The following is a 26,131-nucleotide window of genomic DNA, read 5'->3' as shown; positions in this document are numbered from 1 at the left end:
ATGATTGATTTGCAGCTGCATGACGCACAAATAAGAAACATTTTTGTTAATAGGGTACTTAAATGTATTTTTAAGATTTAACTTCCGAGTTTAGTGTCACTTTAGGAGCCGACTGTCATCTGCGCTCTGGGATTGCCCGAAGCCTCCTGGGATACACGAGTATGCCAAACAGGCTGCAACTGGGGGCTATGTCATTTTCAACTACACAAGTAAGGCGGGGAACCGTAAATGATTTACAAAAAACAAGCAATTTTGTAACACAAGGGGTTAAAAAGTAATTCAGAGGAGAGAGAAGAATGAGGGCAAAGTTCTATAAGCACATTATATATAGATATATAGATATATACATAAGCATGCATACTAAAAAAACACATTTGATTAGGGATGTTTAGAGTGAGGACAGGAGTGTGTGCACAGGATGATGGCATGGAGGGGTTCAGTGTCATGACACACTCACCAGACATAATGGCAGTGATCAGTCCCCGGGTCAGTCCAGGCAGGGATGGAGGCTGGGAAGGGGAGCACACTGACCCTCCTCCATACACATGGCTCCTATTATGTGCACACTTCCTGTTTACTTCCCCAATGAGAGCTCATAGAGGGAGACTTCTCACTGCTTATGTCCTATCACCAGTCACTGCACAAACATTGTTACATGTATGTGTCACCAGATGTAAAGTGCAACAGGGGACACCTGTGTGCCATCATTGAAAATTATTCTCCATGCTGTCAGGGTCCGCACGGTCTTAGGCTTTGTGTCTAGCCTTTTACGGGAAAGGTCATTTGAGACCAGATGTGATTTGAATATTTTCTATCGCCTTTTACCTAGTAAGTACTGCCGGCAAAGTGATATGGCGCCTGCACTGCTGGAGCGCTGTAAGGCGAGCTCCAGTCAGTATAGATAGAATGCTTGTGGATAACGCCGTCTGTGCTGCCCCCTGGTGGGTGAAGGGCGGCGGAGTAGCGCACAGGAACTGCTTTCAGTCCATGGCTGACACGGAAGAGGAAAACTTGCAGAGCCAAGTAAGTGGAAGGCATGGCGGAGTGTGCAGCCTGTCATTATACTGACTTCTAACAGCAGAGCCATATCCAGGACTGCTATGTCTGATTCTGTGTGATACACAACTGACGTGTTTGATCCCATGTGCTTTTAGTCACATGTATGTTTTAATAAAATAGAAAGAGCATTTGTTATATATTTCATTAGTTTTAAAGGAAACCTGCAATGACATAAAGTTGGGTGTTGTTATTGCTGCCGATTGCCTTTTGTGAATTTTGGTTGCTTGGCTTGAGTCCAATTGGCCAATACACAAAGGGCTCATTCACACTGATGAGAATCTGCCATTCTTAAAGTAGAGCTATGGTGTAAGTGTTTTTCCCCATAGTTCTCCTAAAGGCCGTGACACACTGCACGCAAAGCTGGGCTATACCGACGCGCTGGTTTATTCGCGCGAGCTAATTGTTCATCTCGGCACGCTCAGCTCTGCGAGCTCTCGCAAGCTGAGGTGCCGAGAAGAAAGTGACATGACACACTGCTCGCAAAGGCAGCGCGCCACCGCTCCGCGCTGCTTCGCGTGCAGTGTGTCACGGCCTTATGGGTCACGGGAGGACATATACTAGCGTCCTCCCGTGACCCAAAGCTATATAGCGAGCTACAGCTTGCGGTATACTGAGACCGCCTCAGCCGGGACGGATCCCGACATTACTGTTGAAATCCACCCAGCTGTGTGAGTGACATCTGGCTCTGCCTAATTAGAGGCAGAGCCAGCTGTGCCCGCCCCCTCCCCGTCCGTTCCTCCAATCAGAGCTGTAGGGGAGGGGAGAATCCTTGCGGGGAGCCGTGACTGACAGTTATTGCTCTCTGCAGGGAGATGATTGAGAAGTGAGCGAGTGACGTTATGTGTTCGCTCACTTCCCGATCTATTGAGCCGACGTGTGACAGTTTAATTATCACAGGCCGGCTTGAACTATGAGGTTGAGTGTAAATCACTCACCTCATAATTCTCCTTTAATGATGGGGAACCTAGCTAGCCCAGAGGTGGGCAACTCCAGCCCTCCAGCTGTGCTTTAACTACAAATGCTAACATGCCTCTGGGAATTATGCCTGTAACTGTCAGTCTTGCAATGCCTCATGGGACTTGTAGTTCCACAACAGTTGGAGGGCCGGAGTTGCCCAACCCTGACCTAGCTCCATGCACACATTGGGGGGAATTCATAAAAAGTATCTGAGACAAACCATGTCTGAACTGGAGCGCAGCCAATCAGCTATTACATTTTCATTTTATAAGCTGTGTGGGAAAAATGAAAGACAGACACTGATTGCTTTCTACTTGCAATGGCACCAGTTGAGACAAGTTTTAATTTGACACAGACACTTTAAGGGGAATTTATCAACACTGGAGCAGACTAAATATGGAGCAGCTGTGCATGGCAACCAATCAGCGTATCTGTCTCATTTTCAAATCTTATCTGAACAAACTGAAAAGAGAAGCTAATTGGTCGCCACGGGCAACTGCTCCAGATTGTGTCTGCTCTAATTTTTTAAAATTCCCCTCTGAATATTTAATTCCTACCATTGCATGCAAACAGCCATGGCCAGGTGTGCACACTACACAAATCATTGGCCGGAGCCGGCACTGGTATAAGCGCTTACATGCCAGTAGGGCCTCTGACCAGACCTAGACGCAGACGGTTAGCATCCAGGGCCGGTAGTTCTCACCACACACAGACTGGAAGCAGCTAATCACCCTAGTTTGTGAGTGTGCCATGATGCCTTTCTACTGTTCTTCTGACCAGACCTAGACGCAGACGGTTAGCATCCAGGGCCGGTAGTTCTCACCACACACAGACTGGAAGCAGCTAATCACCCTAGTTTGTGAGTGTGCCATGATGCCTTTCTACTGTTCTTCTGACCAGACCTAGACGCAGACGGTTAGCATCCAGGGCCGGTAGTTCTCACCACACACAGACTGGAAGCAGCTAATCACCCTAGTTTGTGAGTGTGCCATGATGCCTTTCTACTGTTCTTCTGACCAGACCTAGACGCAGACGGTTAGCATCCAGGGCCGGTAGTTCTCACCACACACAGACTGGAAGCAGCTAATCACCCTAGTTTGTGAGTGTGCCATGATGCCTTTCTACTGTTCTTCTGACCAGACCTAGACGCAGACGGTTAGCATCCAGGGCCGGTAGTTCTCACCACACACAGACTGGAAGCAGCTAATCACCCTAGTTTGTGAGTGTGCCATGATGCCTTTCTACTGTTCTTCTGACCAGACCTAGACGCAGACGGTTAGCATCCAGGGCCGGTAGTTCTCACCACACACAGACTGGAAGCAGCTAATCACCCTAGTTTGTGAGTGTGCCATGATGCCTTTCTACTGTTCTTCTGACCAGACCTAGACGCAGACGGTTAGCATCCAGGGCCGGTAGTTCTCACCACACACAGACTGGAAGCAGCTAATCACCCTAGTTTGTGAGTGTGCCATGATGCCTTTCTACTGTTCTTCTGACCAGACCTAGACGCAGACGGTTAGCATCCAGGGCCGGTAGTTCTCACCACACACAGACTGGAAGCAGCTAATCATCCTGTTTCAATGCGGCCACAGCACAGAGTGCTTTTGCGTCCAGATAAATAGTTCAGCCATATATGAACAAATGGAGACTCAATATATTGTGTGAATATTCATATCAGCTATCCAAGCATGTGATAGAACATTCCGGTTCACTTTGAATATCCTGTCATGTGCAGAGAAAATGAGTAAACAGGACTTTGCTTTTCATACCTTTTGAATAACTGAAATGAATATTTGCACAAGTTATTGTATGTGAAAATTCTCAGCTCCTTGACTAAGTCAGCCTCAGTGACGCTTTTTATGAAAGTGAACCTCTAATGGCCCATGTAGGCATTAGGTTTACTTTATATTGCAGTACATACTCCCCTTTCCTCACCGCACAGCTGATGGACATATCTGGTACATCCAGTTGGTGATTGGCCCCGTGCTGTCACATGGGCCCCCGTGTAAGCTCCTTCTGGAAGTTGGACTTTATCTTACACAGGGTTCATCCATGGCTGATAGGAGCTGTTGGGGTGTGAAAGAAGGGTAAGACCTGCTGAGAATGGAGGGAATAAAAGGAACCTGTTGCTTTGTTTGCATGAGTAAAGGTGCCCATACACCTTACGACCATCACAAGACTTTTGTCTTGCGATGGTCGTAAGCTTATTGAAAGCTCGTACGATCTGCCCATCCAGATTTCCCGCGATTCTCGCACGAGAATCGTACAGTGTATGGGCACCTTTAAGCACATGCTTCACCTTTTGGTAGGTGTTACCCTTTAATAAATGCAGCAGCCCAGCTGGTCCTATATTACTCTTTTTCCTTGATTAGCAATCTTCACTGTGCTGCCCACTTGGGAGTTGTACAGCCTTGCATCTGTAAACCACTTATAATTGGACCAGAATGAGCTCCAAACACATGTTCCAGAACTGTATTACGTGTTTTTGGGGCTAATTCTGGTTCAACTACATGTAGATTCCTCAAGCCAAGTTACCTCTTTACTGGGAAGGCCTCTGCTTTGTAGAAACCTGCCAAACAAAGACATTTGGCCCCAGTGGCGTCACTAGGGGGGTGCGGCCCACTCCCGATGACACCAAAATGACTGACAGTCATTTTGGTGTCACCCCCTCTGAAAAGTCGTGCACTCGGTCATGGACCGAGACAGTTGCACAAGAGAGGAGGGGACCCAGCGGCATACCTTATCCCGTCGGGTGAACGTCCCCTCCTCTCTCTGCCAGCATCCATCACCAAGATTGCCGCGCATGTGCGTGGCATCATTGTGCACGTGCTTGATGACGTCAAGGCAGGAGGTCACCCAGTACCCGATCCGGGTGACACACGGCCTCTGGACACCCCCTGTTTGGGCCTATTAAATTCAAAACAATAACCACTTACAAAGCCATCCACAACTCTGCCCCCAACCTGGTCTCAAAGTATCACCCTAACCGTCCACTCCTCCCAAGACCTACTGCTGTCTAGCTACCTAATCAACTCCTCCCATGCTCGCCTCCAGGACTTCACTAGAGTCTTTCCCATCCTTTGGAACTCCCTACCCCAACCTGCCCGGCTATCTCCTACTCTGTCTGCCTGGCGATACCTGTAGACACATCTCTTCAGGGTAGCCTATTCCTCCTCAACCTATCCACTGAACTATTACGTTCTCAAACAATTCATCCCCACACAGCTACCACCTCTTCTATACCTTTTAGATTGTAAGCACATCCCTTCTTACCATCTTGTCTCGATTTTGTATTGTAACTGTAATGTCTTCCTTATATTGTAAAGCACTGCGCAAACTATAAAAATCCTGTAGAGTAATAATATTAAATAAACTGGACCCAGCGCCTTGTCTCTGCTTCTACTGGGATTACTTCTGTAAACATCCATGTTGGGTTTACTTTAGCCTGGGTATAAATGTTCCATGCCCCTATTCATTTCTACTGAGAGAGGCATAATCTACAGGACCTTTGGAGGGCACGATGGGTACGGCTCCTCATAGGTATAATATTTGGGGCAGTATTGCGATGCGCAGGCTGAAGAGGGCCCAGCGAAGATGTTTTGTGTAGCAAGGCTTTGCAGCTTCTGATGCGGCCGCACAGTAAATGATCAAGGATCAGGGTGGGTATAAGGCCAGGGGATTGTTGAAATCACTGAAAAAATTAGGGAATTGACCCTTGAGGAGGTTTAGGAGTTGAAAGGGCACAGAATCTATATATTGTTGCATTAGTCAATGGAGTCCTGTGCAGATGTTGGGCTCGAATAGCACAACTTCTGATACCACCCCTGCAGGTATGCAGTCACTAAAGAGTTAAGGTACAACTCCTGATCCGCATATTTGTGCTGGGTTTGTGACAAAAAATGTAAACTAGAGCATTAGCACAACAACCATGAATCTAGTACCCAGGACTTCTGATATGCATACTTGCATATTGGTGATTCTACATGTTTGGGGTGCAGTTTTGTTAAAGTGGATCAACAGTCATACAACCCCATCCTTCAAACTGTACTAGTCAGTTGTGGATGATGTATATTTTGCAGCCACTATATTATGGGATCAGGCTATCATTGGGAAGCTCTTCCCTTCTGCCATCAATAGACCTCCCTTCTGCCATCAATGTAATTTGGTGATCATAGTCCTGAGTGGGTGGCAAATGCATCTGAAGATGTTAAACACATATGAGATAATCTAAGAGACTAGAAGGATAGGGGTGCCCAAGTACTTTCACATGTTCAAAAGTGCTCTGCTTCTTTTCATCAAGAATGATATATGTTTTAGGTAGTTGTCTTTTAAATAACTGCTTTGTCATATTAAACTGTGCCAAATAAATTCTATTAAACAGTACAAATGTAGATTTTAAGGATAGTTCCATTTAAAAGCGGGCCTATTCTCATATGTTAGCAGACTTGCTGGGGAAGATGAGGATAAATAGTAATTTAGGTTTTGAATAGTTTCTTTTCCTAGAGAGAGTTCTGCTTTTGGTTCCCACCAGTGCCACTTACAGCACTGTAGTAAATCTGGAGCAGCATTTTCCCAAAGGAAAGATATATTTTAGATCTTCTATTACACTTTATCTCAATAATAGGTCCATGTTAATGACACTTTTTTCCCCCCTTTTTGTTTTTAGATTGATGAGATTGAAGCTTTATCTTCCATCTATGGTGATGATTGGTGTGTAATCGATGAAGCCGCAAGAATATTTTGCATAAAAATCTCCAACTCGCTTGATCAACCAGAATGGACCCTTTGTCTGCAGGTAACAAGGGAAAGAATAAGTTGCTGTGCGTCATAGATTTACTTTATGTAATGTGGAAATATAAAATTCCGTTCCCAGGTCCAACACATGAATATTTATTAAGTAAATGTAGTTCAGTAACCTCTAGCAACCAATAAGTCCAGCAAGTTTTAATATAAAAATCTTTACCCCGATACTTGGGGCATCTATCTACCAGTTGTACCTTCAATGTGGCTGCCCGCTAAGGGCCTGGACTCTCCAAAACTTCTCCAAACTTGAATTCCTGAAGAGGCGCATGAGGTGTGAAACGCGTTAAATTGTGAACCACTCCAACAACTAAGAGGCTGCATTTGATGTTGAAGACATTTGGGACATCTATCTTTGACTGTTTTTTCCACTTAGTTCCTTTTCCTTGGAGTGATATTTGGAGATCTTTTGTTACATATTCTGATGGAAGCTTTCGCTATGTTAATATCAATCATGTTTCTGATGCAATCTTATGGGGTGTTTTTTATTCAACAATTTTTAACACATTTTGATCAAATAAAGGAATGTTTTTATGCAAATATCTTTTGTAATTATTCTTGGCTATGTCACAAGGCACCTAAAAAGCCCCATTTATCCCTTAGTTTTTTTTAAAATGTGAATATATATATAGCAACTCAGTTCCAGTGAACCATTTAAAAAGAGAAGGCAAGCATTTGTTGGCTTTACTCCTCTTTTGGGTTATATGAATACATTTCTTAATGTCCTCCCGTGACCCAAAGTCAGAATATAGTGGGCTACTGCCCATTATATGCTGACAGCACAGAGCCGTGCGGCAGCCAGGAAGGGTCCTGACAATATTGTCAGGATCCACCCGGCTGTCTGATTCTGTGCCTCTCTAGATTCAGAACCATCTGTGCCTACCCTCTCCCCTGTCTATTCCTCCAATGAGTGCTGGAGGAACAGAGAGGGGAGGAGGAATCGCTGGGGGGAGTGGTGACTGACAGTCACTTCTCTCTGCAGGGAGGGGACAATGAGCGTTCAGCAGTCACAGGGTGTCCCACACCAGCTCTAACTATTGGAAAGTATATTTTACTTTCCCAATATTTCTCCTTTAAACACACCTTGGAAGAGTCTGTTGCACAGAATGTTTGCTCTATGCCCAGATTCACTGCTTTGTAATATGCCCCTATGTGTTTTATAATTTTAAGCTCTGATTTATTTTCTTATCAGCTGCTCAGTTTGGATGGCCCGGGTTCCTGACAGGTTTATTTTATTGGTGTATTGTGTGACAGAAAGAGACATAGAGCATGAAAAAGTATGCTACAATATTTAAAACGAATAAACTGCATTAATTGTCCTACATGTCTAATGTTGAAACAAATGCACTAATTCCTGTAATTTTCTGCAGGAATAGAAACCGTTGTTTCTTTTCTACATGTCATTTTCTGTTTCTTCTAGGTGATTCTGCCACCAGAATACCCAGCCACCGCACCACCTCTTTATCAGCTAAAGTAAGTTCCACATGCTTGGTTTAATTTGTTATATGGGAGAAAAAGCTGAAACTATTTTAACTTCTGATGTGGTAGAAGTTATTACCACTGCATGGCATTATATGCACTTCTTCCATCAACAGCCCATTCAGCCTGTTCAGAGAAACTTTCCTTGATTTAGATCAGATTTTGAGTTCCTTTTGGGTAATGTTTTCAGACCACCTTTACTTAAAGTGACACTAAAGTCAGGAGTTAAATCTTAAAAAATGCATTCAGAGAGGATTTGAGGATCTACAGCTGAGTGATACACAAATGAGATCCATTTTTGTTAATAGTTGGGGTACTTGAATGCATTTTTAAGATTCAACTCCTTAGTTTAGTGTCACTTTAACCAACGTTCTTCAGTGATGACATTAGGCCTATGGCTTCACACCATTTCCTGGATTTGCACATTTTGGTACCATTTTAAAAGCATTGTATGTCATATGATAAGCCAACAGAAACCTTTTGCATATTTTCCCCCTTTTATTGCACCTAGCCTGCACAGATGCAGCTGCAATGTTTTTTTTACTGATATACTGTAATCTAATTGTTTTATCCTTTTGTACTAGAAGTTGTATTTACCATAAGGCCTCGTTCACACCACATGCAGTGCGTTTGAGGCAGTCCGGAACGCCTGCCTCGCAGGCGTTCCGGCTCACTTTTTTGCCGGGCTGGAGGGGGCGTGGCGGGCCATTGAAGTGAATGGCACCGTAGCCACGCCCTCCGGCCGCAATGCGATCGCCCCCACGGGATCGCAAGGCACATTGTGCCTGCAGTGCGTTCCGGTGCGATCAAAATGCTGCAAGCAGGTTTACGCACCTGTGTGCATTACTCCATTGAAAGCAATATACAGTGGTATCTCGGTTCACGAACTTAATTGGTTCCACGATTCTGGTCGCGAACCGAATTGGTTGTGGACCGAATCACATTTTCCCATAGGGTTCAGTGTAAATGAGGTTAATCTGTTCTTGCCCCTATGAATGCGGTCGCGAACCGATTTTTGGTTGTGAACTGAATCACATTTTCCCATAGGGTTCAATGTAAATCAGGTTTATCCGTTCTGAACCATATAAAAAAAAAAAATTTAACCACAAGTTTCTTTTTACCACCATTCTTGCTCTGCACATTCATTTCACCTTCATTAGTGCTCTTCACATTCTTGTCCCCTTCATTTTATTACGCTGCACTTTCTTTTTACCACCATTCTTGGTCTGCACATCCTTGTCCCCTTCAATACTGCTCTGCACATTCTTGTCACCTTCATTAACGCTCTGCACATTCTTGTCACCTTCAATAACGCTCTGCACATTCTTGTCACCTTCATTAACGATCTGCACATTCTTGTCACCTTCATTAATGCTCTGCGCTTTCTTTTTCCCACCATGCTTGCTCTGCACATTCTTAAGAGCCATGCTGGATTGAATACAGTAATACTGTACAGTACTGTGCTACAAAGCACACAAAAAAGCTTCACAGTCAGTGTCCACAGCCCTCTCTGCGACCGCAATCTCGGGTACAGGAAGCCTTTCTTTAATTTGTATGTTTTTAAATGTATTATTTTTATCTATTTTCTCTGACAACCCAAATTTGAGATTGTATGGCTACACTAAATATAAACTATGGTCCAGTATGTTACTTTTGTCTTACAGGTCAGGAGGGAGCTACATTACTTCACTGTGATTCTTCATACATAGACCAAAATTCTTGTATCATAGCATAAAATAAATAATGTTTTAAGGCAGAGTGGCTTGGATTTATTTATTCAGCAGAATATTTAGAAATATGTGTGTAATATTTTTATATAATGAAAATATTAATGTCTAGATGTATAGTAATATTTTCTTAATGGTGTATTTGCAGTGCTCCATGGCTCAGGTGTGAAGATCGGCTGACATTGTCAAATTACCTTGAAGACATTTACCTGTGAGTGCCAGAAGCATGTATGCTTATTATACGCTGTAGGATTCATTCTCATCCATACACAGCTATAGGTTGCTCCATAAGGAAATAACAGATACTTGTCATTATGTTATTTACATAAAAATGATAATAAATATAACCGGGCAGATATTGAATTATTACATGTGGGAGTCTCATCCATCATAAATAAATCAGGCAGGTGTTTCCTGTGTCTCTGCACTCACCATGTCTAGTTTCTGATTTATTTTTCTTTCCCTAGTGGTCAGGTATCAGAGACATCCCTCCCCCAGGTCTGATGCAGCAGAGCAGTGGATCCTGTGCTCCAGAAGGGGAGAGACTTCAAGAGGCATGCACCGATACAGTTTTTTTGGTATCGAGTATGAGTACTGATATTTTTTTTTTCTGTACCCAGTGATACCAGAAGTCTCATTAAGGAAGCTGGACAGCGTGTAATGACTCATTAGCCGCGAAGCCAACTCCATGCTTCCTCGTCACCAGGTGACGAGGAAGCATGGAGTTGGCTTTCTGGCAAATCAGCAAGCCGGGAGGCTGGTAATGACTCACCACCTGGCTTCCTAACTGACCACTTCTCCAACCAATCAGCAATCCGGGCAGTGAGTCATTACACTCCGCCTTGCTTTCTGATTGGCCGGGAAGACGGCTCCATGCTCCCTCGATACCGAGTGCATCGGTATCGGCGCATCCCTAAGTTTCAGGTACAGGAGTTGCAAGGTGCCATGAAGTGACACAGTGGTGCCCACTGCTTCATAGAAGGCATTGATCCATGGAACCAATGCCATTCTGGGTGGTGGGCTCTAGCACATGTTGAAATCATGGAGTAGGGGACAGCGTGTGGGTGCCCTTTACCCCTCTTTCCACTCTTAAGGAGATCTATGACTGTTACATAGGTCCAGCTATGGCCCTTTTCTGACTTGTGTCCTGCAAGCCAAGACTTGGAAAAAAGTTCAAATCAAACTCTCCAGCAATCTGAAAGAAGCCACTAACTCATATACCCCTCCTCAACACCTAACCCCCCAACTCCTATTCCCCTCCTCCGTACCTATCCCCCAACTCCTATACCCCTCCTCCGTACCTATCCTCCAACATCTATAACGCTCCTCTGTACCTATCCTCCAACTTCTATAACCCTCCTATGTACCTGTCCTCCAACTTCTATAACCCTCCACCGTACCTATCCTCCAACTTCTATACCCCTCCTCCACACCTATCCCCCAATTCCTATTCCCCTCCTCCATACATAACCCCCCAACTCTTATACCTGTCCTATGTACCTAACCCCTCAACCGTTGCACCCCCCCGTTGCCCTCTGTAGATCCCTGATATTTCCCCCAAGCCCCTAGCAGTAAAGTGAAAAGAAAAATGATTTAAAAATAATTTAAAAAATAGTATCTTCTGTTGTGGCCTGACAAATTCTGCTGCGGGAGGTGCCATTTATTTCAATGCTACCCCAAATGTGGGAGCTTCTGCATTTAAGCCCAGTTTAGCCGAAATGTGTTGCTTGTACTCCTAGACTTTGAGTTTAACAGCTTTAAACACATTTTGCTCAGACATCGGCAGGAGAAGACATTATTGCTCATCTTCAAGGCTGTTTCATACGTTGCAGCATTGCAGATGCCTCAGCAGGTAGCTTTTTAGCCTGCACAACTACCTGGTTAATTCCATACTTTGTGCACTAAGGTTGAAAACATTGTCAGAAAACACAGACTCTAGGAGAAGACTTTGTAATACCTCAAGTTTTAGTATGGTATGGATTCTTTTCAGGGCTTAGTCCTCGCAGTTGCTAGAGTTCTTCATGGGACAGTCTGGCAAAGGGAAGCTTCAGTGGCCATGGAAGGGATATACTGTACTGCTGTATAGAGTAGACTTCTGTTTTCTCAACTCACTCTCTGAATACATCTTGGAAACCTTTTAGATACCTATATGAAATGTGGTACTATTTTAAACATCGTGAGAAAGTCATTTGTTATCAATGTAATACATTGAGCATGCTTGTTTTGGTTATAGGCAAAATCTTGGTGACAATATACTTTATCATTGGGTGGAGAAGATCAGGGAATTCTTGATAGAGAAATCTAAGACTTCTGATCCAGGTTGGTGAATGGTTAATGTCCTTTGAACAAGTCAGTTTTTGGTGGAGGAATTAAGTTGCAGTTTGAGGCAACTTCAACGCTTCATCTCGCATCTTGTAGGTAGCAACAAGTTCTGAGATTGGAACAATCACAAATTTGTTGAGTATCGCCAGGACATTTTAAGCCAAAGCTAAATCTGAGCCATATTATCATAACCAGGTTCTATGAGACCCGAGGTGTTGTGGTGCAAAAGCCTAAATGTGACCAGAGTTTCTATTAATGCCGTGCTGCAGAATCCAAGAGACATAAGACAAATATGGCATAAAAGCATTGCCATGATGCAAACAGTAGAGTATCATTTTACAAAATGAGAGCTGTCAGGTTACAAAAAAAACCAAAACAGAATAACAACATGTTACCAAATGTGGGTTATTACAAAAACAGAATATTGCCATTTTATGAAAGCAGAATAATTAAATATGTTTGGGAGACTTGCCTTTTAAAGATAGAAAACTGACAATTTTTCCACGTTACTGGGAGACATTCTTTGAAAGGATAGAAAAGAACCGACAAATTAGATCTCCAAAACTGCACTGTTTGGGGCTTTAAGAATGGTATAATCGCAGGAGTTTAAAAAGGAGAGATTTGAAAATAGCAAGACAGGAGCTCACAAATATTTGTAAATACCGTGTAAATAAAATGTGCAAAATACCGAGAAAAAAAAAGAACATTGTATTACTTTACACATAGGCCTCTCTGTGATCTTTCTCTTATTAACATAGCATGATAGGTTGCACAAAGTACAGAGGTGATGTTCAAAGTATAGTAACTATTAGTGGTCACTTGGACTTTGGTGTTGCTGTTGCAATAATTTTTGATTGGTTGTTATTGGTTACTGCCAAAACATATAGTTTCACGTGTATCTTCTTTCTCACATGAATTTATTGTAGAAGCATGTTTTTTACTACAAACTTTTTAATGTAATAATTACTAAAACCATGTCTTTGCAGGTCCAAAGTTAAGAGCTGCAACAGAAGAAGCTGATGATGATGAGATTGCATCCAGTTCCGAGCTATTAAATGAGTTGTTTGCTAACTCAGCAGTTATTGGACATTTTGAAGCACTTGAAGGTACATTCTGATGTCTATTTAGCTAACATTTACTAGTCTTTGACAGAAGGTAGCATCTCTAGACAGGGCAGACATCGCTGGTCAGATGACACGATAGTGGGTTATATGCACTTTGGAGTTTCCCTCTTTTTACTTTGTGTACCCCAGAAGTAACCAGATGCTGGTTGCATTTAGGTGCATTCATACTTAGATAAGGTGATAAAGAAACACATAGAGTTCATGCAGACAGCTTTATTCTGTCATCTCTTATGTTTATTATAGACTTGGGGACAGATGTACAGTAGGCTCACACAGGGATCACTGATCTCTATGCAGTACAACAGCCTTAGAAGCACAAAAGGTAAAATTGTAACACTAGGAATGTAGTCTATATGTAATCTATGATTAAGCCCGGGTGGTGAAACGTGTGTGAATCATTGGAGTGGTAAAGATACTATGGTGGTGTATACCTTGTATTTTGAACTTTACATGGAATTTACAATAATAAAGTTGGATTTTAATTGACCTCGGTTTTGTGCGGCTGATTGGAGAGCTATCACTAGGAATGTAGTACATGTAATTTCATGTACTAAATATGAAGTTCAATATGTTGGCTGTAGCAGTAGACCTCAAAGAATTAGAATAGCAGAACATTTTGGTGCAGATCAGAGCTCCACCTATACCTGATTATATGTTTTGAACATTTTTAGAAAAAGGGAATATGAGTTTTTGCTCTCTTAATGGTATTGAAAGAGAATACAGATCCCAAAAGGGAGCGGGGAGATATGCAACACTTCCTTCTCTGTGTTTCTGCATTGTATGTAAGGCTATTAAGAACCCATCCACATCCCGGGTGCGGAAAAGAGTGTTGGTTGCCAGGGGAGTAGGATAAGTCTTTCTTCTTAATCCTTTTCCCCTTGACAAAATAAGCCGTTAACTTTTGCCGTGCAAATAAATAGCTTTAAAGGAGAACTATGAGGTGAGTGACTTCCACTCATCCTCATAGTTAGAGCCGACGTGTGACAATGAAACTGTCACACGTCGGCTCTATTGATCGGGAAGTGAGCGAACACATACAGTCACTCGCACACTTCACGATCATCTCCCTGCAGAGAGAGCTGACTGTCAGTCACCCCTCCCTACAGGGATTCCCCCCTCCTCTCTCCAGCGCTGACTGGAGGAATGGACGGGGGAGGGGGCGGAGCCTGCTGTCAATCAACCAGCTGGGTGGATCTCGACAGTATTGCCGGGATCCGTCCCGGCTGTGATGCTCTCAGTATATAGTGAGCTATATATTGAGCTTTGGGTCACGGGAGGAGGTTAGTATATGTTCTCCTGTGACCCTAAAGAGAACTATGGGATACAAATTTTACCCCATAGTTTTCTTTTAAGTTTTCATATTTGAGGTTTTGGTGGTTCTTTAACCTCTTGCCGTCCGCCCGTAGTAAAAAAATGGACGGACGGCACTGTTACATCTGCGGGTTGCCGTCTCCAGACGGCAATTTTTTTCTTTTCGCGCGCGCCCCCTAGCGGGCACGCACGGGCAGAAAAGACCCGACCGTTGCACACACCCGTTACCGGGTGTTTCACATATAGGCGATCAGCGGGTCCATAGCCCGCCGATCGCCTATATGTGATCGTTCGCTGCACCATACCCCCAGAGATCCTTGCTGATCTCCGTCCGGGCTGTGAATGCAGAAGTGATGTGTATTACATCACTTCCGCATTCACCTGTCAGTCATCTGGCTGCTATTGCCAGAGAGAAGAAGCTGATAAAGCAGATCTCTGCTTCATCAGCTTCTTTTGGGGTCCACAGGTGATATTAGGGGTCCTAGAGACCCCTAATATCTCCATAAAGAGGACCTGTCAGTGTGCCTTTGCTATTATATAGGGGGATTGTTATCCCCCTATATAATAGCAATAACAATAAGTGCAAAAAAATAAATATAAATAAAAATAAATAAAAGTAACACATAAAAAAGTAAAATAAAATAAAAGTCACATATAAAAAAAGGGGAAAAAAACCCCCCAAAATGTTTAACTCCCCCACCCCCACGTTTACGCGCCTATAAACGTAAATACGCGTCCGGTGCCCCAGCGCGCAAAAATTACAATTGCGCTACACATGTTACATATCGCCGCGAACGTCGCAGTGAGAGCAATCATTTTAGGGCCATCAATCACTGATAACACTAAACTGATGAGCGGTAACAGCTTTTAAAGCGTCGCCTATGGCCAATTTTGGGTATTATCGTTTTTTGAGGTTTCGCGCGCGCACGCAATTTTAAGGCTTGACATGTTTAGTGTCTTTTTACCCGACGTGACCCCATCTTTTATATTTTACCAAAAAATTGGGTAATAATAAATGTTTTATCATTTAATATAGGGGAAACTGTTTTTTTTTTTAAATTTCGGTAATTTTTCCTTAATATAGTAAAAAAATAAAACCCCCAGTGGTGAATAAATACCACCAAAAGAAAGCTCTATCTGTCCCCAAAAAAGGGTATAAAATTCATTTCAGTACAGCGCTGCATGACGGAATAAATGTCAGTTAAAGTACCGCAGCGCTGAATACTGAAAAATGGCCTGGATGGGAAGGGGGTTTAACACCGCGGATGTCAACTGGTTAAGGCTACATTATAGGCCACCATTCTTACTAGAGCCACTACATTTTGTTAATGTCATTTCATATTATTTTATAGAAACTGAAAAAGAGGTGCCAACAATAGTACATGGTGAGCCAATAAGTGAGAGGAGAAGTACTTTCCAGGCACACTTAGCCCCGGTGACAAGTCCTGCTCAGGTTAGTACTCTGAAGTGTATATGACATTACTAATATATGGTCATAGCATGATTTGACTAGTTTTTCCTAAACAAAAAGATACAGTCTTCAAGTGTCACTTGTGTTATTTTACATGCATTCATTCCTTTTAATTCACAAATATTATTACAGTGGTGAGAAATTCTTCTTTAGCTTTGGCTGGATGAAGGAACAATTAAAATGTCTGTCCTTTTTTTTTTCCTTTGCTGTCTTTTGTATCGCCACTTTCTGTTCTGGAGACAACATTGTCACTGTGGCAATAACTAAGATGAAATCTCAAAGTTTCTATTGTGTCCCTTTTTTAGAGTGGTTTCCCCTTTCCCACAACAGTTTCACTGGTACAGGAAGTGAGGGAATATCACCTGAATAGGGCCACAGACTAAAGAAAACAAATCTGAACTGGGTTTAAAAAAAGTCTTCTCTATCCAGAGTAAAAAGAAAAGTTTTAGCTGGAAGTACACCAGCCAGAAAACAGCAATATTTTGGCATGAATATCTCTATGCAATAATATTTCTGATTGGAGATTCATAATATTGCAAAAACTGATACAAATTGGTTCAATAAAACCATTGGAGAACTGAAAAAAAATAGTTACCTTTAGGAATTATGCAAGATAATAAAATGACTTACACTTTAGTGAATTAATGCAATGACATATACATTATGGACACAAACTAGATTATCAGTTGAAAACAGTGCAGATTTTCCTGATAATATATTTGGAGAATTATCATACAACAAAGGAATAATTCTAAGGGACAGAAAACTGGCGGTTTTCGGAGAGTGGTGATTACTGATTCCTACTCTGAATGGTCTGAAGTTGTTAGTGGTGTAATCATGTTCCTCCGGCGCTAACAGCCAACAGCTATCCCACTTTTCAATTAGACTGACGCAGGGGTGCCGCTCCTCCTCAGATCGGAAAGCTCTCATCCATACATGTAAAAAAACACAAAAACAGAGTGCCCACCCAGTGCAGCACTGATTATTTATTACATTGGCTTAAGGCTCCTCACAAGCGTAACAACATATAAAACTTGTCAATTCTAAGATTAGGAAGTATATCTATATGAGAAATTCAGATTAACTTCCTCAGTCCGAGTTACATGGATGCCGGCATTAGCTGTTAATGTAGAACCTTGAGGTTCTGATGAAAGGGGCATGCCCCAGGAAACACGTCAACCACTACATTCACAGTCCATGTAACTTGTACTGAAGACTGTGGAAGTTCGTCTGGATTTCTCATATAGAGCACTTCCTAATCTTGGAATTGTGTTATATGTCGCTACACTTGTGAGTGGCCTCTTTGTGTTTTTAAGCCAATGTAATAAATAATCAATACTGCACAGGGTGGGCGCTCTGTTTTTGTGTTTTGTTAGTGGTGTAACCCAAGGTTCAGTGTTGGGACCCTTACTTTTCAGCCTATTTATAAATGATCTAGAGCTCAAGATTAAGTACCATTTCTGTGTTTACAGATGGCACCAAGCGATGTAGTGGGAAACAGTCTTTACAGAATGTCTCCAACTTACAAGCAGACCTGAATGCACAGGCATTTGTGGCAAATGAAGCTTAAAAGAGAACTATGGGGTAAGTGTTTTTCCACATAGTTCTCTTAAGGGTCATAAACTAGCATCCTCCATCCTCCAAGGACATAAACTAGCATCCTCCAGTGACCCAAAGCTCAGTATATCGCGAGCTACAGCTCGCGGTATACTGAGACCGCTGCAGCCGGGACGGATCCCGACATTACTGTCGAGATCCACCCAGCTGCCTGAGTGACAGCAGGCTCTGCCTATCTAGAGGCAGAGCCAGCTGTACCCACCCCCTCCACTGTTCGTTCCTCCAGTAAGCACTGGGGGATCGGAGCGGGGAGGGGGGAATCCCTGCAGGGATGACAGTCACGGCTCTCTGCAGGGACATGATCGAGAAGTGAGCGAGCGACGGCATGCGTTCGCTCACTTCTCGATCTTTTGAGCCGACGTGTGACAGTTTCCTTTTCACACGTCGGCTCGAACTATGAGGCTGAGTGATTTTCACGCACCTCATAGTTCTCCTTTTTTAATGTTAATAAATGTAAAGTGTGCACTTGGGGAATAAAAACATGTATGCATCATACATTCTAGGGGGAGTGCAACTAAGGGAGTCAATGATCTGGGTGTTCTGGTAGATCAGAGATTTAATAATAACATGCAGTGTCAAATTGTAGTTTATAAAGCAAGCACAATACTTTCTTTAAATAGGGTATTTATAGGGTGAAATAATAGGGTGAAAAAGGGTATAGACTCTAGAGAGAGAGAGAGAGAGACATTATTTTGCCCCTTTGCTAAGGCATCGGTAAGGCCTCATCTGGAATATGCACTTCAGTTTTGAGCAACAGTTCAAATAAGGATATTGCGGAACTGGAGAGAGTGCAGAAAAGGCAACTAAACTGAGAAGAGGCATGGAGGACCTTAGCTATGAGGAAAGATTAGCTGAATTTGTTTTCTCTTGAGAAGGGGTTATTAAGGGGAGGATATCATTACCATGTTTAAATGGTTCAAGGATATTCACTGTAAGGTCATGGCAAAGGACAAGGGGGCATTTTTTGCATCTGCAGGAAAAAAGGTTTAACTTTTGCATACAGAAAGGTTTCTTCACAGTAAGAGCTGTGAAAATGTGGAATAGGCTACCTCAAACTAGCTCCATTTAGCTCTGTTGATTGCTTAAAAAAAAAAGCTTAAATCATTCCTAAATGCACAGACTGTAACTGGCTATTAACATTTTATGTTTAAGTGATAACCCCCCGAGATTGATGATCCATGGAATATCAAATTGCCTTAGGGAATCGTGAAGAAATCTTCCCACACTGTCCACCCTTTTTTTTTTAGGGTCCTGTATATGGAGGTATTTTTTTTTATATAGGTTGAACTTGATAGACTTTTGTGTCTTCTTTTTTTTTTTTCAACCTGACTGACTGCATAACTATAAAAGCTATCCACTTTTTCTATAAGTAGGCTTCCTTCAAGCACTTCTAAGCCACCCTTTGGCTTAATCTTCTTACAAAGCTGCATTTCATTTTGAAATAAATGACTCTATTGTTAAAGAGTGGTTGTCATTTTAAAATATAAAGATTTCTTAAGCTGTGTAGTAAGTTGCGGATACACATTCCTTTTAGTTTTGTGTTATGTACTTAACATATTCTTGAGATCAAGCTCAAGGAAAGATTTATTTTTGTGGCATGCGACTTAGTCTGTTTTCTAATTCTTATGAGTTTCACGCTGATGAATTGTTCAGTAGCAGATGAAGGCTGAGCAAATTAGTTGCTGAATTCTGTGCAAGACAAATGTAACTAGCAAATAACATTAGCACGTAGCTCCATTTTATTAAGAAAAACAAAAATTGATTGCAAGGATTTTCACAAAACTTTTTTAAGGTTCATATCATTCTTTTTTTTTTTCTGCATTAATTTATGTTTTTCTTGCTGTGTCTTTTCTCAGACTGATGTCTAAGTGGTAGTGTCTGCCATCATTATCACCATGGATCAGTTTCAGTGTTGTGATAAGGAAAGCTGCAGTGGCAGCATCGCTGTAGGGGAGCACAATCCTATTTCCACTTCCCAGTCAAATTTGAGAAAAGCCCACTATAGCAACTGTGTTTTTATGTATTCCCATTCACACAGCATATGTAAAAATAATTTAGAATATGTATATTTCCTACATTTCAGATGTTTGTTGAGAGGAGGCCTTGGGGCAAACTGCAAGCTAATTAGAAGAAATTCAGAGTGAGTCTGTCACCAAACAGAGTGGGGACAGAGTGAGGTTCATCTGTTAACATATAAAGCAGAAGCCAGGCTTCTAGATACTTAACCCTTTGTTAAGATAGACAGTGTTCAAATCTTGTTTACAACTAATAATGATTCCTTCCAGCACAGTACAGGGTTAATTCGAGTAAACATAACTCTGCACAGCGCCTTCCTTTGCATTACATAGGGGAAGCTAGGTAGAATTTTTAATCAAGTCAAAAGGACATTTTAAACATTTAAAAAAATATTTCTATTAAGTTATACTATGTGAATGGGAACATACAACATATATAAAATAGGTGTTATCCCAGTTTGGCTGCAAATTTTTTCTTTTAAATAAATATTAATGTAATTTTATTGGTATCTATCTACCAGTAGCTGCCTCATTTCCCACCCTCGGCTTATATTCGGGTCAATACTTTTTCCCAGTTTTTTTTTTGGTAAAATTAGGTACCTCGGCTTATATTCGGGACGGCTTATACTCGAGTATATACGGTACACTTTAAGATGGCTACACACATTACAATTTGTGAAGGGGTACAACATAGATGTTGATGGATCCAAAGGATACTGTACAATCAGATTGCAAGGTGTATGGCCAGCTTTAGAAAGTATCTCACTTAAAGTGACACTAAACTTAGGAATGAAACCTTAAAAAACACATTTAGTTACCATAACTATTAATAAAAAATGTATCTTATTTGTGTATCACTCAGCAGTAGATCCTCAGGTCATCTCTTAAATGGTGCTGACACTGTCCTTTCTGGAGGGTGGATACTATTATTCCCCATGGTCCCTGTGTGTATTGTAAAGTAGCCACCGCTCCAAGCTCACTCCTGTGATGGACTACAATCTCATGTTTAGTTTACTAATTTGTATTCAGATTGTAGTCCATCACAGGAGTGAGCTTGAAGCGGTGGCTACTTTACAACGCACACAGGGACCATGGGGAACAAAAGTCCAGAAGGAAGGACAGTGTCAGCACCAATTCAGAGATGATTTGAGGATCTCCAGCTGAGTGATACACAAATAAGTTACATTTTTTGTTAATACTTGAATGCATTTTTGAGATTTAACTATGGAGTATAGTGTCCCTTTAATAGTATGTGAATTTGAACTGGCTTGGTGCAAGGTTCTGGGAGAAGTAGTGGCCAATAATAGAATAAAAAAATAGATATCTAATGGAGTTCTGTGCAGTGTACAGAATGTCTCCAGGTTGTCCTATGCAAGCAATATTCACATTTATTTACAGTTTTAAAAATCACAGCTGCTGTGGAATAAAGTGGAAAGGTAATGTATAATAACATTATATTGCAAAATGGCTTGTTTGGCAAACATATACAGTATATTTGTAATTTTAAGCAACATCTTGGCTTTCCTTTGAATGGGATTTGGAAGGGATAATTGGATAAAAGAGTCCTCTCTTTCCATACCATACTGCTAGCTTTGGTAAGCACCACCTACTGTAATTTTTTTTTTTTTTTTAGGTAAATCAACCTGTTGTGTTGTGGCATTTTTTATGTGTAGTAGCTTGTTAGATGTTTATTTAATATGCATGTTCTGTTTACACAAGCACCTTTTGGAAACTGAAAAATGAACCGGCTTACCAGCACTGGTGTAAAAGCAAAGCACCTAACAAAGGCATAAACAGCACCACATCATTTTTTTTTTATTTTACCTTGTGTTTTCTTTAGTTTAAAGATGTTGAAACATATAGGGCAACACCCCCCCAAAAAAAAAAACCAACAACAACACATGTTAGCAGCAAGGATGGTTGAATCAGAAGAATTCTGTACTTTTTTGATTCTCCTGAATGTTTACAGGTAACTTTCTCTGATCAGCAAAGAATTATGCAAGTTAGGAGTCCAGGAAATTGAGATTCATAAAATGTATAATTCTCTACCTGCTGGAGGAATCTAAATGCATGAAACAATTCAGTTTGTTTTGGAACCAATTTGTTTATCACTAGTTAGCAAATGGTGTCATGAAACTAAGAGAGTTAAGGTGGCCATACACTCTACAACCATCGCAAGACTTTAGTCTTGCGATGGTTGTACAGGGATTAAAAAAACGTACGATCTGCCTATCTTGGACAGGCAGATCGCACTCTCGATCATCGCAAGCCCGCCCCCCTGAGGGGCGGGCTTCCGATGACCGCAATGCTGAACGGGCAGTGTGCGCGTGCGCACACCGGCCCGTTCGGCATTTGTCTTCCGAGCACCGTTCTAACCAGCCGAGAATCGTACGATTCCCGGCTGGTTTTCGAACATGCTGGTTCGACAGAAGACGTTCGACCGTACAGTAGAAACGGTCGCACGTCTCCGTTCACACTGCTCGATTATCGTACGAAAAACCGATCGCATACGATTATCGTATGGGCACCTTTAGGAGACTTTAACACTACCTGGGTTGCAGTGGCCTGTTAAACATGTGGGCTGATTTAAGGCCCATTCACACTGCACTGTGCTGCAACACACATGTTTTTGTGCATTGATGTGTGTTGTGGTCTTCTGTATTTGGCAGCCTAAATGAATGAGCTTCAAGATGCAAACAAATAGCGCTGGCTGCATTGTGGATGTGAATCAGGTGCCATTCAAAATGAATGGCACTGCAGTGCACCTATGCACATAACGTGCATTACCGCATGGCAAGCGGTGTGAATGGGTCTTTAGGGTAGAGGGCATAAAGAACAATTGCCCATAGCAACTTTCTTTCTTAATTTGTAAGATGAAAACAAAAACAACTCTGGCTGCTGAAATATCTGTGTGTGGGAAGTCTTGTAAGGTATCAAGGCCACTGAGGAGCTTTCATTGCTAGAGCCCTGCAAGACTGGGGGGCACCATTAGGCACCATATGACGTACATTGTGGATAAGTGGTGTTCTTGGCTAAAATATATGAATACAGTTTGCTCCAGCTAATCCATATTTTTATTTCAATGTCTTTCAATTGTAGGTGAAGCAAGTACTGAACAAACTTTATGAAAACAAGAAAATTGCAAGTGCAACTCACAACATTTATTCATACAGGTTTGTGTTTAGGGAAAATTGATAATCCCTGCTGAAGCCGCATTGTCAAGCTTCTTTAATGTTAATTAGCATAATATTTTGCTTAATGAACATTATAAAATGTGCTTTATATGTAAGTCTGCATTTATATATCGCACAGTTATATAGTGAAGCATCATATATATACGTGTCCATTATAGGTAATGAGTTGTGTGAATAAGCAACAAGTAAGATGTAAGTAACTAGAGTTCATGTAGAAAATGTAGGCCTTATACGGGAGGTATGTTTAAACATAAAATCAGAAACATGTTTTTTTGACCTTGGCTTAAGGAACAATAGGTTCAATGCCAAGGTAGCTGTCCTTTTAATCCTGATGTGATTTGAGTCTTATCAAGACAAGAAGGCCAATCTAATGTTCTTGGCACAATCAAATACGAGCACAGGGTGGCGTTATTATCTGATTTTTGGAGATAATTCAAAGTAACATAGATGTTTAATTTTTTAAATCTCTATAACAAGGGGCATGCAAGCCCATATTATTTGTAGGTGCCTGAGTTGTTGCATGTTCACAGCAGGCCAGCTAAATAAACCTACCTCTTGAAGCTCTCCCGTCTGAGTGGTTGCTAATCAATTTGGGGAGATTTCCACCTTCACATTGGTAGTTAATTTATAGGCAGTCTGTACTATTATTTGCCAGTTACTTACAGTGTAACAAACAGGGGTTTTTGATCACATCTCTTCTTGAAAAGCTAACAGATATTTGGGTCAGTTTACAAAGCTTTACCACATGCATTGCTGCCTCCCTTACCATGTGGCATTGTTACCATCTGTGTAAAAAAATCCCCACAACACAGGAGTGAGCTTGGAGTTGTGGCTTTTTTACAACACACATAGGGACCATGGGAAACAAAAGTAGACACCCACCAGAAGGAAGGACAGTGTCAGCACCAATTCAGAGATGATCTAAGGATCTACAGCAAATAAGATACATTTTTATTAATAGTTAATACCACAGGCGCCAGCCCCAATACCTGTGTGGAAAAGGTGTAATGATGCACTCTGGAGACTGCTCACGCTGGTCTGGGGTAACCACAAGGATTGAAAGAAAAAGAGAGCACCTCCATCGTGTAAAACCATTTTATTATGACAATATAAAAGGAGTAAAAAACATACTCGCAAAAGAACTTAAATAAAAAAAAAAAACATTTAATGTATATCGGCAAACACAGACACCAATGGGTGAGACCTCTGTGACTCGTGAGGCTGATGAGCGGTAATCAGCATCATTACTTCAGGTGATTGGATTAATTGAGAGGTCTGTGATTGGCTATCATTGTATCCCTAATGGCAAGTCCCAGAGATCTCACCCATTGGTTCTGAGGAAGGAGGTGTGTCCTCTGAAACGCGTCAACCAAGAGGGCTATGCAGTTTGTCGGCTGAGTTGGAGCCTCACGATCTCGGTGTCTGTGTTTGCCCATATACATTATATGCTAATTTTTGTTAATAGTTAAAGTACTTAAAAGCATTTAAAGATTTTACTCCAGTGACACTAAAATCTCTTTGTTAAAATCAACTCACATGGCTGGAAATAGTGATACACAAATAAGGTATATTTTTGTTAAGTTAACGTACTTGAATGCATTTACTGTCACTTTAATGAATTGACATTACTGTATGGATTCTACCAATATAAATATCTTGTTATCTGCAGGATATACTCCAAAAAGACAAACAGCTTTATGCAGGACTGTGAGGATGATGGAGAAACAGCGGCTGGTAAACGTCTTTTACATCTTATGCAGGTGTGTAAAATTCCATTGATTCATGTGATGCATAAAAAACTAATGCAGTAAACAGGAGTAAACAAGGGCAATAGAAAACAATGGAGTTCCTTGTGTTGAGCATTTTGTAGCTCCAAGATTAGAGCTACAAAAACTCTAAAACTCGGCCGATACATCGGCGCATCCCTGGTTTCTTTTCTCCCCGCTGCAACAGCGCCCAGCGGGGAGAAAAGAAACCAGGGTTGCGCCAATGTATCAGCCGAAACATGGCTCTTTCGGCATTATGCCAAAAGTAAAATTTTCGGCCGATATGTTTCGGCAGCCAATATATCGGTGCATCCCTAGCCAAAAGGTTTGCCTGACTATGGACAGCTTACAGTTATATAATTGACACTAATATTGCTGACATTTTTAGTTTGCTTTTTGTTCTGTCCAAGACGGAACAGGTTTTATGCAACTGTTACAGATCGAACATGTAGTAGAATGTCTGGATCATTATGTAAATTTTTATTGTTTGTAGATTTTAGATGTCAAGGATGTAATGGTGGTAGTATCACGCTGGTATGGAGGCATTCTTCTTGGGCCAGATCGCTTCAAGCACATAAACAACTGTGCGCGAAATATACTAGTAGAACATAACTACACTTCCTCTACAGTAAGTAACCTATATTGGTAGGTTATTATAAGTTAGTAAACTTTCCACATATGGTAGTTAATATGTGTCACTCACATATCTGTCTCAACAATAAAAAGCAAAGAGACACACCTTGAAGGGTCATCATGGAGTGCAGCCATTTTTGATACAGACGCAAGCTGAAATGGAAATGTCATGCATAAAGTATGCTGCATAAAGTATATCATAGCACAGATGCCAAGTTAAGCAGGTGTTATTTGCAAACAAAAGTCCTGAGGATATGCATTACATTTATGTAAATGTAAAAGCTATTTGTAACTTGTGCTAACCTCTAAAAGAAAATATGTTTGTCTTTTCGGTCTGCATTTTTCTTTTGAAGTACCAGGAGAAATGACACTAAGGCTATTCAGCTTTACTCTAAGTGACATCTGTAGCGTGGAACTGATATGCAGCTTGGGAGTCGGGGGGTTACAGATTCCATTTCAGGTTCTTACATAGCTTGCTTTGTGACAGATTCCCTTTTCATCCTGTAACTTAGCACTTAAACCTTATTTGTGTTCAGAATCCATTTGCCATAAGGGCGAGTAACCCAATACTGACCTGATGTGTGCCTTGATCCTGATGGACAGTATGCCAATGAGGGGGCATACTCTGTGAAATCTTTGAATGAAGGGACCGGGTG

At 41.6% G+C, this 26,131-nt stretch overlaps 1 protein-coding gene across 1 annotated transcript in view; it reads left to right on the top strand.

The window, feature by feature from the left end:
• Window positions 1–935: 935 nt before the first annotated feature.
• The window catches only part of IMPACT (impact RWD domain protein), a 29,506-nt gene continuing 4,310 nt past the window's right edge, over window positions 936–26,131 (top strand). The window contains exons 1-10 of the mRNA XM_018565683.1: window positions 936–1,023; window positions 6,683–6,811; window positions 8,237–8,289; window positions 10,171–10,233; window positions 12,256–12,341; window positions 13,331–13,450; window positions 16,132–16,232; window positions 22,982–23,055; window positions 24,746–24,836; window positions 25,336–25,470. Of these exons, the coding sequence (XP_018421185.1) occupies window positions 988–1,023; window positions 6,683–6,811; window positions 8,237–8,289; window positions 10,171–10,233; window positions 12,256–12,341; window positions 13,331–13,450; window positions 16,132–16,232; window positions 22,982–23,055; window positions 24,746–24,836; window positions 25,336–25,470 (888 nt within the window). The 5' untranslated portion in view covers window positions 936–987. The remainder of the gene's footprint in view (window positions 1,024–6,682; window positions 6,812–8,236; window positions 8,290–10,170; window positions 10,234–12,255; window positions 12,342–13,330; window positions 13,451–16,131; window positions 16,233–22,981; window positions 23,056–24,745; window positions 24,837–25,335; window positions 25,471–26,131) is intronic.

Source organism: Nanorana parkeri, unplaced genomic scaffold (assembly GCF_000935625.1).
Source record: "Nanorana parkeri isolate BGI_ZX_2015 unplaced genomic scaffold, ASM93562v1 scaffold873, whole genome shotgun sequence".
NCBI classification, from domain to species: domain Eukaryota; kingdom Metazoa; phylum Chordata; class Amphibia; order Anura; family Dicroglossidae; genus Nanorana; species Nanorana parkeri.
The sequence above is the reverse complement of the archived record's forward strand: the minus strand, read 5'-3'. Positions and strand labels throughout refer to the sequence as shown.